The 12,825-nt window shown below is 48.2% G+C and overlaps 1 protein-coding gene across 2 annotated transcripts in view; it reads left to right on the top strand.

The window, feature by feature from the left end:
- The window catches only part of LOC139375778 (far upstream element-binding protein 1-like), a 29,509-nt gene that overhangs the window by 4,142 nt on the left and 12,542 nt on the right, over positions 1-12,825 (top strand). For both annotated transcript variants that reach the window (XM_071117620.1, XM_071117619.1), the window contains exons 4-9: positions 2,742-2,852; positions 3,327-3,398; positions 3,600-3,657; positions 3,913-4,180; positions 4,660-4,791; positions 6,367-6,469. In XM_071117620.1, the coding sequence (XP_070973721.1) occupies positions 2,742-2,852; positions 3,327-3,398; positions 3,600-3,657; positions 3,913-4,180; positions 4,660-4,791; positions 6,367-6,469 (744 nt within the window). The remainder of the gene's footprint in view (positions 1-2,741; positions 2,853-3,326; positions 3,399-3,599; positions 3,658-3,912; positions 4,181-4,659; positions 4,792-6,366; positions 6,470-12,825) is intronic.

Raw genomic sequence — 12,825 nt, 5'->3', positions numbered from 1 at the left:
GATGTTCCAGACGTCTTGTTCACCATGTGTCTGCTGCAGGGGGGCACGGGAGAAAACGAGCTTTGACCTTGGAACTAAAATGGCTGAAAACATTGGCTTCCTATTTTATATAAATCAAGGAAAAATACCAACATTTCTGGTGCAGCAAACTAGCGACAAAATGATAGAATATATCGTCAATAATATCCTGTTAAGTGACTATCGATTGTTGTCCCTCATATCTGGCTCGCTGTTGAAGGACAGGTGTAGGTTGTCCTGTCTAGGACTAACCATTTAAGTGTTTTTAGTGATGCATCCTGTGGTAGCAGGATTACAAGGTTGTGTTATATGTATGCACCAAATGGTTGTTTTTAGTTAATAGAGTGAGGTTCTTAGGACCTCCCTCTCTTCCTGAGTTTGCTGAGGGGTCCTTTTTTAAGAGATGATTAGTGAGTAAAAACCTACAGCTGGCATTCCATAGATCAGATGTGGTGGGCGTCACTGAGAGAGAGAGAGCCTGGAGGAACAGAACAAAGGCCCCAGTATTCCTGATTATCCTAGCATCTAGGAGACAACACCAGAGGACCCGAGGATGAACCCGACGTGGCTTATGGTGCCCCTTAATGTATTTGGGGTGGGGGTTGAATCAGCTGAGACATTTTGGTATCGGGTGGAACAGCATGGTCTGTGAAGGGTGGGCTCTCGTGCCGACTTGTTTCGTTATTGCAATAATGAAAATTGAATAAGGATGATTGATTGAAGTAATGACCGTCTCTCTAATTTGAATAGAATATTCCACCACACGTCTCCTATTCTTCTCAATGTGTTGCATGGCAGCAGTCAACGTTGGGTGGGCCTTGGGTCTTTCAGAGAGTACCTTGTAACTTGTCAACGTTGGGTGGGCCTTGGGTCTTTCAGAGAGTACCTTGTAACTTGTCAACGTTGGGTGGGCCTTGGGTCTTTCAGAGAGTACCTTGTCAACGTTGGGTGGGCCTTGGGTCTTTCAGAGAGTACCGTGTAACTTGTCAACGTTGGGTGGGCCTTGGGTCTTTCAGAGAGTACCTTGTCAACGTTGGGTGGGCCTTGGGTCTTTCAGAGAGTACCTTGTCAACGTTGGGTGGGCCTTGGGTCTTTGAGAGAGTACCTTGTCAACGTTGGGTGGGCCTTGGGTCTTTCAGAGAGTACCGTGTAACTTGTCAACGTTGGGTGGGCCTTGGGTCTTTCAGAGAGTACCTTGTAACTTGTCAACGTTGGGTGGGCCTTGGGTCTTTCAGAGAGTACCTTGTAACTTGTCAACGTTGGGCCGTAAGGTGAATGGCTTTAGTCTAAAGTAGTGCACTGTATGTATAGTCGTGATGTGGGGGGGAAATATTTGAATATCACAATATTATTTTGAGAGAATACTACATTTGGTTCTTTGACTCAAATTATCAATTTAGGGGAAAAAATGGTAGGTAGCGTTAGCTAGTGCTAGTCGTCTGTACCTGCGCCAGAAGGCCTGCATTTTTCATCTTATAGCTTGTTCACAATTTTTTATTTTTAACCAGTCTTCTTGGGTATGACGCTACAAGCTTGGCACATCTGTATTTGGGGAGTTTCTCCCATTCTTCTCTGCAGATCCTCTCAAGCTCTGTCAGGTTGGATGGAGAATGACTATGTATAGATGATTAACAGAGTAGCAGCAGTGTAAAATCTTCAGACCAGATACTCTCGTTTCTCCTTGTCAGAGTCCTTTAGGTGCCTATTGGCAAACTCCAAACAGGTTGTCATTTGCCATTTACTGAGGAGTGGCTTCCGTCTGGCCACTCTACCATAAAGGCCTGATTGGTGGAGTGCTGCAGAGATTGTTGTCCTTCTGGAAGGTTCACCCATCTCCACAGAGGAACTATGGAGCTCCGTCAGAGTGACCATCGGGTTCTTGGTCACCTCCCTGACCAATGCCCTTCTTTCCCAATTGTTCAGTTTGGCCTGGTGGCCAGCTCTAGGAAGAGGCCACTGTGTTCTTGGGGACCTTCAATGCTGCAGAAATGTTTTGGTACCCTTCCCCAGATCTGTGCCTCGACACAATCCTGTCTCGGAGCTCTACGGACAATTCCTTCGACCTCACGACTTGGTTTTTGCTCTGACCTGCACCGTCAACTGTGGGACCTTTTTATATAGACAGGTGTGTGCCTTTCCAAATCATGTCCAATCATTTGAATTTACCACAGGTGGACTCCAATCAAGTTGTAGAAACATCTCAAGGATGATCAATGGAAACAGGATGCACCTGAGCTCAATGTTGAGTCTCATAGCAAAGGGTCTGAATATTTATGTCAATAAGGTATTTCAGTTTATTATAAATTAGCAAACATTTCTAAACCTGTGTTTGCGTTGTCGTTATGCGGTGTTGTGTGTAGATTGAGGGTTTTGTTTTATCCCATTTTAGAATAAGGATGTTACAAAATGTGTAAAGTAGAGTCTTCTGAATGCTGAATTATGTTCGGAACAAATTGCAATAAAATCTCAGTATGAAATCGCATTACATAACGTATCGGCACCTAAGTATCACGCTAATATCTTGTTGTGAGGTACCTGGTCATTCCCAGCCCTACTATAGAGCGTCCAGGGTTCCTATTGGTACACCTCTGGACAGGGTCCGATTTTCAGCTCAGCTTCCTGTTCTACTTCCCATCACTTCTGGTTATTTTACCAACAACACCAGGGTGTTTCTTCATCGGTGGTCGTCCTCCTGATATTTGTCTTTGGTTTCCTCGTTGCAGCGTTCTCAACAGCGATGGGAATGGGAGGAATGGGAGGTGGAGGAATGGGAGGTGGTGGACCACGATCGTCGTCAGAGGAGTTCAAGGTTCCTGACGGAATGGTTGGATTCAGTAAGTACCAACTCTTACATGAGTTTTTATGCTCTACCCGTGCTCGATATGTTTTGGCCCCATACCTTGGCCCGATTTGCTTCTGCCAAATGTTAGGCCCGAAACCTGAAATACTGGAATTTCCTTCTATTAGCTGCTCTTCTCTGTCATTTGCTCCCTGCTCGGGTCTGAGTATCCATAGCAACGGTTCCGGCTGGGCCTGCTCTGCTCAATGACACGACTCGAGAGCGGTTGGCTCTTAGCTACTTTTCCTCAGTTTCCTCAGAACTCACGACAACTCGAGGGACACTTTTTTTTCTTGTTTTCTGTGAAATAATCTTGGTTTTATGTTTTGACCTACCTCTGCCCCCTAATGTAATTTAATATCAGGGGCCTGCTGGCTAGCGGAACTTTACCCCACACACACACACACACACACACACACCGTGCAGATGGACGTTGGGGGGTTGATTGACAAATCTTCTCTGACCCCAGTTATTGGAAGAGGAGGAGAACAGATATCCCGCATGCAACAGGAAGCGGGCTGTAAAATCCAGATCGCCCCCGGTAAGGTTTCCTCCAGACATACTCATCTTATGTCCTATAATAATGTATCCCGATTAGCGTGCACTTTTCTCCATATAACCTTGTCTTGTTTGTTGCACAGACCTGAAACTAAGGCCCAGAGTGTTTCCGGGTCATGAGACTCGTGACCCCTTTGTCATAATGGGTTAATTTAACTGTCCTCTTGATCTCTCTGTGTTGTAGACAGTGGAGGTATGCCTGATAGGTCGGTGACACTGACTGGATCCCCAGACTCCATATTGTACGTATAGTTCTCCCCGCCCCCTGTTCTCCCCGCCCCCTGTTCTCCCCGCCCCCTGTTCTCCCCGCCCCTTGTTCTCCCCGCCCCCTGTTCTCTGTGGTGACATTACATTAGTTGATATTTCCACTGCCATAGTTGTGTCCCTCGTCAGACACCGTAGCTGACTGTCTTTGCCCCTGATGTTACCCGGCTGTGTCTTTTTGTAGTCGGGCCCATAGTCCCACTGTCCATGCAGATGTCTTTGTCCCCAACCAGAGCTGCCAAGAGGCTGCTGACGGAGATCGTTGATAAGGGTCGTCCTTCTCCAGCTTTCCACCACAACGACGCCGGTGGCCCCGGTATGTCTGTCCAGGAGATGCTGGTCCCTGCCTCCAAGGCTGGGCTGGTCATCGGGAAGGGAGGAGAAACCATCAAACAGCTGCAGGAGAGGGCCGGGGTCAAGATGGTGATGATCCAGGAAGGGCCTCAGAACACAGGAGCGGACAAACCTCTACGCATCTCTGGGGAACCTTTTAAAGTCCAGGTTAGTGGTGCAGAGGGGGCTGGTGCAGAGGGGGCTGGTGCAGAGGGGGCTGGTGCAGAGGGGGCTGGTGCAAGTGGTGCAGAGGGGACTGGCATGTGCATCTATACCAGTTGGTTAGGAGCCTGGCATGTGCCTCTCTACCAGTTGGTTAGGAGCCTGGCATGTGCCTCTCTACCAGTTGGTTAGGAGCCTGGCATGTGCCTCTATACCAGTTGGTTAGGAGCCTGGCATGTGCCTCTATACCAGTTGGTTAGGAGCCTGGCATGTGCCTCTATACCAGTTGGTTAGGAGCCTGGCATGTGCCTCTCTACCAGTTGGTTAGGAGCCTGGTATGTGCTTGATTGGCTGCGTTTACACAAGCAGCTCAATTCTAATGTTTTCCCACTAATTAGGAGAAGGTGTGTTGGGCCGCCAGTGCTGTCCCCTGAACAAGGTACCCGTGTTCTGTCATGCTGACTGGTCTCATCTCTGGTCCTCAGCAAGCCAAGGACATGGTGATGGAGCTGATCAGAGAGCAGGGCTTCAGGGAGCAGAGAGGAGAGTATGGCTCCAGGATGGGAGGAGGAGGAGGAGGCGGCGGTGGAGGAGGAGGAGGAGGAGAGGGCCTAGATGTAAGTGTACAGTAACTCCCACACTACACTTGTCTTCACTGCCACATTAATGGATTCAGTTGACTCTGCGACTCGACCAGCAGCACTGCAGATATTGAGCTTTGACTCTGCGACTCAACCTGATTGGACCTGCCTTCTGGGATGGGAGGAGACTATGTAACGGCTTTATTTTGAACGTTTATCTGAAGGCATTGGAGTTGACTTCTAACCAGGGCCCGGTTTCCCGACAGCGATGACAGAGTTTTTATTTTCTAACGATGCCTCTTTCCGACAACGGCCGAAGATGTATCGTGTGTTTTCCCAGAACACCACACTGAGAGAAGGTTCACTAAGTGTGTCGTTGAGGCGTAGCGTTGATACTGATAGGATGGAAAGAAAGGGAGCTCTCAGATCAGCTTTCTCCATTCAAATATGACCTTTAACATTAGAATTATTTCACCAAAATGACAATGGATCAGCTCCTAGAGAGAGATTACCAGCGATGGCTGCAAGTAATGAGGCGGCTTTTTCTAATGCTGAGCCAATAAAAATGCACTAAATCCCTGATAGGATACACATCATTGTGTTCATGTTAGGATACACATCATTGTGTTCATGTTAGGATACACGTCGTTGTGTTCATGTTAGGATACACGTCGTTGTGTTCATGTTAGGATACACGTCATTGTGTTCATGTTAGGATACACGTCATTGTGTTCATGTTAGGATACACGTCATTGTGTTCATGTTAGGATACACGTCATTGTGTTCATGTTAGGATACACGTCATTGTGTTCATGTTAGGATACACGTCATTGTGTTCATGTTAGGATACACGTCATTGTGTTCATGTTAGGATACACGTCATTGTGTTCATGTTAGGATACACGTCATTGTGTTCATGTTAGGATACACGTCATTGTGTTCATGTTAGGATACACGTCATTGTGTTCATGTTAGGATACACGTCATTGTGTTCATGTTAGGATACACGTCATTGTGTTCATGTTAGGATACACGTCATTGTGTTCATGTTAGGATACACGTCATTGTGTTCATGTTAGGATACACGTCATGAGACTAATTACAGACGGGAGCCGACAAGTAGCAAAATAGAACTCAACTGAATGAACATGAAATGTATTTCAAAATGATTTGAAATAGGTATATATAGCTTACTGTGTATTTTATTGTAGTCCTCTCGTTGCGAAGACATTGGCTCCTTTGTTCTGCTGTTGCCGCTGGTCACAGACAGGATCCCACGGTCCAGCTGTGTTTATCGGCCATCTGTTATGTAGAAAGTGACAGGAGCTGCTGAAAGCATCTAACGCGGTTTTAAAGGCGGCGTTAACCACGGTTTTAAGGGCGGCGTTAACCGCGGTTTTAACCATGGTTTTGGTCAACTGCTTTAATGATGCTCCTACAAAGTTTGAACCAATTAACTTAGCCTTTAGATGCTTTTCGGGAAACTGGGCCTGCCTGTCCTCCCTCCTCAGGTTCTTGTCCCCAGGTTTGAGTTGACCTCTGACCTGGCCTGTGTCCTCCCTCCTCAGGTTTGAGTTGACCTCTGACCTGACCTGTGTCCTCCCTCCTCAGGTTCCTGTCCCCAGGTTTGCGGTAGGAATCGTGATCGGGAGAAACGGAGAGATGATCAAGAAGATCCAGAGCGACACAGGAGTCAGGATCCAGTTCAAACCAGGTGAGACCTCACTGACTGACAGTCTGTGCTTGTAAAGTTGGTTCAGTCGCGGGTCTCCAACCCTGTTCCTGGAGATCTACCGTCCTGTAGGTTTTACAGTCCAACCCTGTTCCTGGATCTACCGTCCTGTATGTTTTACAGTCCAACCCTGTTCCTGGAGATCTACCGTCCTGTAGGTTTTACAGTCCAACCCTGTTCCTGGATCTACCGTCCTGTAGGTTTTACAGTCCAACCCTGTTCCTGGATCTACCGTCCTGTAGGTTTTACAGTCCAACCCTGTTCCTGGATCTACCGTCCTGTAGGTTTTACAGTCCAACCCTGTTCCTAGAGATCTACCGTCCTGTAGGTTTTACAGTCCAACCCTGTTCCTAGAGATCTACCGTCCTGTAGGTTTTACAGTCCAACCCTGTTCCTAGAGATCTACCGTCCTGTAGGTTTTACAGTCCAACCCTGTTCCTGGAGATCTACCGTCCTGTAGGTTTTACAGTCCAACCCTGTTCCTAGAGATCTACCGTCCTGTAGGTTTTACAGTCCAACCCTGTTCCTGGATCTACCGTCCTGTAGGTTTTACAGTCCAACCCTGTTCCTGGATCTACCGTCCTGTAGGTTTTACAGTCCAACCCTGTTCCTAGAGATCTACCGTCCTGTAGGTTTTACAGTCCAACCCTGTTCCTGGATCTACCGTCCTGTAGGTTTTACAGTCCAACCCTGTTCCTGGATCTACCGTCCTGTAGGTTTTACAGTCCAACCCTGTTCCTAGAGATCTACCGTCCTGTAGGTTTTACAGTCCAACCCTGTTCCTAGAGATCTACCGTCCTGTAGGTTTTACAGTCCAACCCTGTTCCTGGATCTACCGTCCTGTAGGTTTCACAGTCCAACCCTGTTCCTGGATCTACCGTCCTGTAGGTTTTACAGTCCAACCCTGTTCCTGGATCTACCGTCCTGTAGGTTTTACAGTCCAACCCTGTTCCTGGATCTACCGTCCCGTAGGTTTTACAGTCCAACCCTGTTCCTGGATCTACCGTCCTGTAGGTTTTACAGTCCAACCCTGTTCCTGGATCTACCGTCCTGTAGGTTTTACAGTCCAACCCTGTTCCTAGAGATCTACCGTCCTGTAGGTTTTACAGTCCAACCCTGTTCCTGGATCTACCGTCCTGTAGGTTTTACAGTCCAACCCTGTTCCTAGAGATCTACCGTCCTGTAGGTTTTACAGTCCAACCCTGTTCCTAGAGATCTACCGTCCTGTAGGTTTTACAGTCCAACCCTGTTCCTGGATCTACCGTCCTGTAGGTTTTACAGTCCAACCCTGTTCCTGGATCTACCGTCCTGTAGGTTTTACAGTCCAACCCTGTTCCTGGATCTACCGTCCTGTAGGTTTTACAGTCCAACCCTGTTCCTAGAGATCTACCGTCCTGTAGGTTTTACAGTCCAACCCTGTTCCTAGAGATCTACCGTCCTGTAGGTTTTACAGTCCAACCCTGTTCCTAGAGATCTACCGTCCTGTAGGTTTTACAGTCCAACCCTGTTCCTAGAGATCTACCGTCCTGTAGGTTTTACAGTCCAACCCTGTTCCTAGAGATCTACCGTCCTGTAGGTTTTACAGTCCAACCCTGTTCCTGGATCTACCGTCCTGTAGGTTTTACAGTCCAACCCTGTTCCTAGAGATCTACCGTCCTGTAGGTTTTACAGTCCAACCCTGTTCCTGGATCTACCGTCCCGTAGGTTTTACAGTCCAACCCTGTTCCTGGATCTACCGTCCTGTAGGTTTTACAGTCCAACCCTGTTCCTGGATCTACCGTCCTGTAGGTTTTACAGTCCAACCCTGTTCCTAGAGATCTACCGTCCTGTAGGTTTTACAGTCCAACCCTGTTCCTGGATCTACCGTCCCGTAGGTTTTACAGTCCAACCCTGTTCCTGGATCTACCGTCCTGTAGGTTTTACAGTCCAACCCTGTTCCTGGATCTACCGTCCTGTAGGTTTTACAGTCCAACCCTGTTCCTAGAGATCTACCGTCCTGTAGGTTTTACAGTCCAACCCTGTTCCTGGATCTACCGTCCTGTAGGTTTTACAGTCCAACCCTGTTCCTAGAGATCTACCGTCCTGTAGGTTTTACAGTCCAACCCTGTTCCTAGAGATCTACCGTCCTGTAGGTTTTACAGTCCAACCCTGTTCCTAGAGATCTACCGTCCTGTAGGTTTTACAGTCCAACCCTGTTCCTAGAGATCTACCGTCCTGTAGGTTTTACAGTCCAACCCTGTTCCTGGATCTACCGTCCTGTAGGTTTTACAGTCCAACCCTGTTCCTGGATCTACCGTCCTGTAGGTTTTACAGTCCAACCCTGTTCCTGGATCTACCGTCCTGTAGGTTTTACAGTCCAACCCTGTTCCTGGATCTACCGTCCTGTAGGTTTTACAGTCCAACCCTGTTCCTAGAGATCTACCGTCCTGTAGGTTTTACAGTCCAACCCTGTTCCTAGAGATCTACCGTCCTGTAGGTTTTACAGTCAACCCTGTTCCTGGATCTACCGTCCTGTAGGTTTTACAGTCCAACCCTGTTCCTGGATCTACCGTCCTGTAGGTTTTACAGTCAACCCTGTTCCTGGATCTACCGTCCTGTAGGTTTTACAGTCCAACCCTGTTCCTGGATCTACCGTCCTGTAGGTTTTACAGTCCAACCCTGTTCCTGGATCTACCGTCCTGTAGGTTTTACAGTCCAACCCTGTTCCTGGATCTACCGTCCTGTAGGTTTTACAGTCCAACCCTGTTCCTAGAGATCTACCGTCCTGTAGGTTTTACAGTCCAACCCTGTTCCTGGATCTACCGTCCTGTAGGTTTCACAGTCCAACCCTGTTCCTGGATCTACCGTCCTGTAGGTTTTACAGTCCAACCCTGTTCCTGGATCTACCGTCCTGTAGGTTTTACAGTCCAACCCTGTTCCTGGATCTACCGTCCCGTAGGTTTTACAGTCCAACCCTGTTCCTGGATCTACCGTCCTGTAGGTTTTACAGTCCAACCCTGTTCCTGGATCTACCGTCCTGTAGGTTTTACAGTCCAACCCTGTTCCTAGAGATCTACCGTCCTGTAGGTTTTACAGTCCAACCCTGTTCCTAGAGATCTACCGTCCTGTAGGTTTTACAGTCCAACCCTGTTCCTGGATCTACCGTCCTGTAGGTTTTACAGTCCAACCCTGTTCCTGGATCTACCGTCCTGTAGGTTTTACAGTCCAACCCTGTTCCTGGATCTACCGTCCTGTAGGTTTTACAGTCCAACCCTGTTCCTAGAGATCTACCGTCCTGTAGGTTTTACAGTCCAACCCTGTTCCTAGAGATCTACCGTCCTGTAGGTTTTACAGTCCAACCCTGTTCCTGGATCTACCGTCCTGTAGGTTTTACAGTCCAACCCTGTTCCTGGATCTACCGTCCTGTAGGTTTTACAGTCCAACCCTGTTCCTGTAGGTTTTACAGATCTACCGTCCTGTAGGTTTTACAGTCCAACCCTGTTCCTGGATCTACCGTCCTGTAGGTTTTACAGTCCAACCCTGTTCCTGGATCTACCGTCCTGTAGGTTTTACAGTCCAACCCTGTTCCTAGAGATCTACCGTCCTGTAGGTTTTACAGTCCAACCCTGTTCCTAGAGATCTACCGTCCTGTAGGTTTTACAGTCCAACCCTGTTCCTAGAGATCTACCGTCCTGTAGGTTTTACAGTCCAACCCTGTTCCTGATCTACCGTCCTGTAGGTTTTACAGTCCAACCCTGTTCCTGGATCTACCGTCCTGTAGGTTTTACAGTCCAACCCTGTTCCTGGATCTACCGTCCTGTAGGTTTTACAGTCCAACCCTGTTCCTGGATCTACCGTCCTGTAGGTTTTACAGTCCAACCCTGTTCCTGGATCTACCGTCCTGTAGGTTTTACAGTCCAACCCTGTTCCTGGATCTACCGTCCTGTAGGTTTTACAGTCCAACCCTGTTCCTGGATCTACCGTCCTGTAGGTTTTACAGTCCAACCCTGTTCCTGAGATCTACCGTCCTGTAGGTTTTACAGTCCAACCCTGTTCCTGGATCTACCGTCCTGTAGGTTTTACAGTCCAACCCTGTTCCTAGAGATCTACCGTCCTGTAGGTTTTACAGTCCAACCCTGTTCCTAGAGATCTACCGTCCTGTAGGTTTTACAGTCCAACCCTGTTCCTGGATCTACCGTCCTGTAGGTTTTACAGTCCAACCCTGTTCCTGGATCTACCGTCCTGTAGGTTTTACAGTCCAACCCTGTTCCTGGATCTACCGTCCTGTAGGTTTTACAGTCCAACCCTGTTCCTAGAGATCTACCGTCCTGTAGGTTTTACAGTCCAACCCTGTTCCTAGAGATCTACCGTCCTGTAGGTTTTACAGTCCAACCCTGTTCCTAGAGATCTACCGTCCTGTAGGTTTTACAGTCCAACCCTGTTCCTAGAGATCTACCGTCCTGTAGGTTTTACAGTCCAACCCTGTTCCTAGTTTTACAGATCTACCGTCCTGTAGGTTTTACAGTCCAACCCTGTTCCTGGATCTACCGTCCTGTAGGTTTTACAGTCCAACCCTGTTCCTAGAGATCTACCGTCCTGTAGGTTTTACAGTCCAACCCTGTTCCTGGATCTACCGTCCCGTAGGTTTTACAGTCCAACCCTGTTCCTGGATCTACCGTCCTGTAGGTTTTACAGTCCAACCCTGTTCCTGGATCTACCGTCCTGTAGGTTTTACAGTCCAACCCTGTTCCTAGAGATCTACCGTCCTGTAGGTTTTACAGTCCAACCCTGTTCCTGGATCTACCGTCCCGTAGGTTTTACAGTCCAACCCTGTTCCTGGATCTACCGTCCTGTAGGTTTTACAGTCCAACCCTGTTCCTGGATCTACCGTCCTGTAGGTTTTACAGTCCAACCCTGTTCCTAGAGATCTACCGTCCTGTAGGTTTTACAGTCCAACCCTGTTCCTGGATCTACCGTCCTGTAGGTTTTACAGTCCAACCCTGTTCCTAGAGATCTACCGTCCTGTAGGTTTTACAGTCCAACCCTGTTCCTAGAGATCTACCGTCCTGTAGGTTTTACAGTCCAACCCTGTTCCTAGAGATCTACCGTCCTGTAGGTTTTACAGTCCAACCCTGTTCCTAGAGATCTACCGTCCTGTAGGTTTTACAGTCCAACCCTGTTCCTGGATCTACCGTCCTGTAGGTTTTACAGTCCAACCCTGTTCCTGGATCTACCGTCCTGTAGGTTTTACAGTCCAACCCTGTTCCTGGATCTACCGTCCTGTAGGTTTTACAGTCCAACCCTGTTCCTGGATCTACCGTCCTGTAGGTTTTACAGTCCAACCCTGTTCCTAGAGATCTACCGTCCTGTAGGTTTTACAGTCCAACCCTGTTCCTAGAGATCTACCGTCCTGTAGGTTTTACAGTCAACCCTGTTCCTGGATCTACCGTCCTGTAGGTTTTACAGTCCAACCCTGTTCCTGGATCTACCGTCCTGTAGGTTTTACAGTCAACCCTGTTCCTGGATCTACCGTCCTGTAGGTTTTACAGTCCAACCCTGTTCCTGGATCTACCGTCCTGTAGGTTTTACAGTCCAACCCTGTTCCTGGATCTACCGTCCTGTAGGTTTTACAGTCCAACCCTGTTCCTGGATCTACCGTCCTGTAGGTTTTACAGTCCAACCCTGTTCCTAGAGATCTACCGTCCTGTAGGTTTTACAGTCCAACCCTGTTCCTAGAGATCTACCGTCCTGTAGGTTTTACAGTCCAACCCTGTTCCTGGATCTACCGTCCTGTAGGTTTCACAGTCCAACCCTGTTCCTGGATCTACCGTCCTGTAGGTTTTACAGTCCAACCCTGTTCCTGGATCTACCGTCCTGTAGGTTTTACAGTCCAACCCTGTTCCTGGATCTACCGTCCCGTAGGTTTTACAGTCCAACCCTGTTCCTGGATCTACCGTCCTGTAGGTTTTACAGTCCAACCCTGTTCCTGGATCTACCGTCCTGTAGGTTTTACAGTCCAACCCTGTTCCTAGAGATCTACCGTCCTGTAGGTTTTACAGTCCAACCCTGTTCCTGGATCTACCGTCCTGTAGGTTTTACAGTCCAACCCTGTTCCTAGAGATCTACCGTCCTGTAGGTTTTACAGTCCAACCCTGTTCCTAGAGATCTACCGTCCTGTAGGTTTTACAGTCCAACCCTGTTCCTGGATCTACCGTCCTGTAGGTTTTACAGTCCAACCCTGTTCCTGGATCTACCGTCCTGTAGGTTTTACAGTCCAACCCTGTTCCTGGATCTACCGTCCTGTAGGTTTTACAGTCCAACCCTGTTCCTAGAGATCTACCGTCCTGTAGGTTTTACAG

Source organism: Oncorhynchus clarkii, chromosome 20 (genome assembly GCF_045791955.1).
Source record: "Oncorhynchus clarkii lewisi isolate Uvic-CL-2024 chromosome 20, UVic_Ocla_1.0, whole genome shotgun sequence".
Classification (NCBI taxonomy): domain Eukaryota; kingdom Metazoa; phylum Chordata; class Actinopteri; order Salmoniformes; family Salmonidae; genus Oncorhynchus; species Oncorhynchus clarkii.
This window is presented reverse-complemented; position numbering and strand designations above follow the sequence as displayed.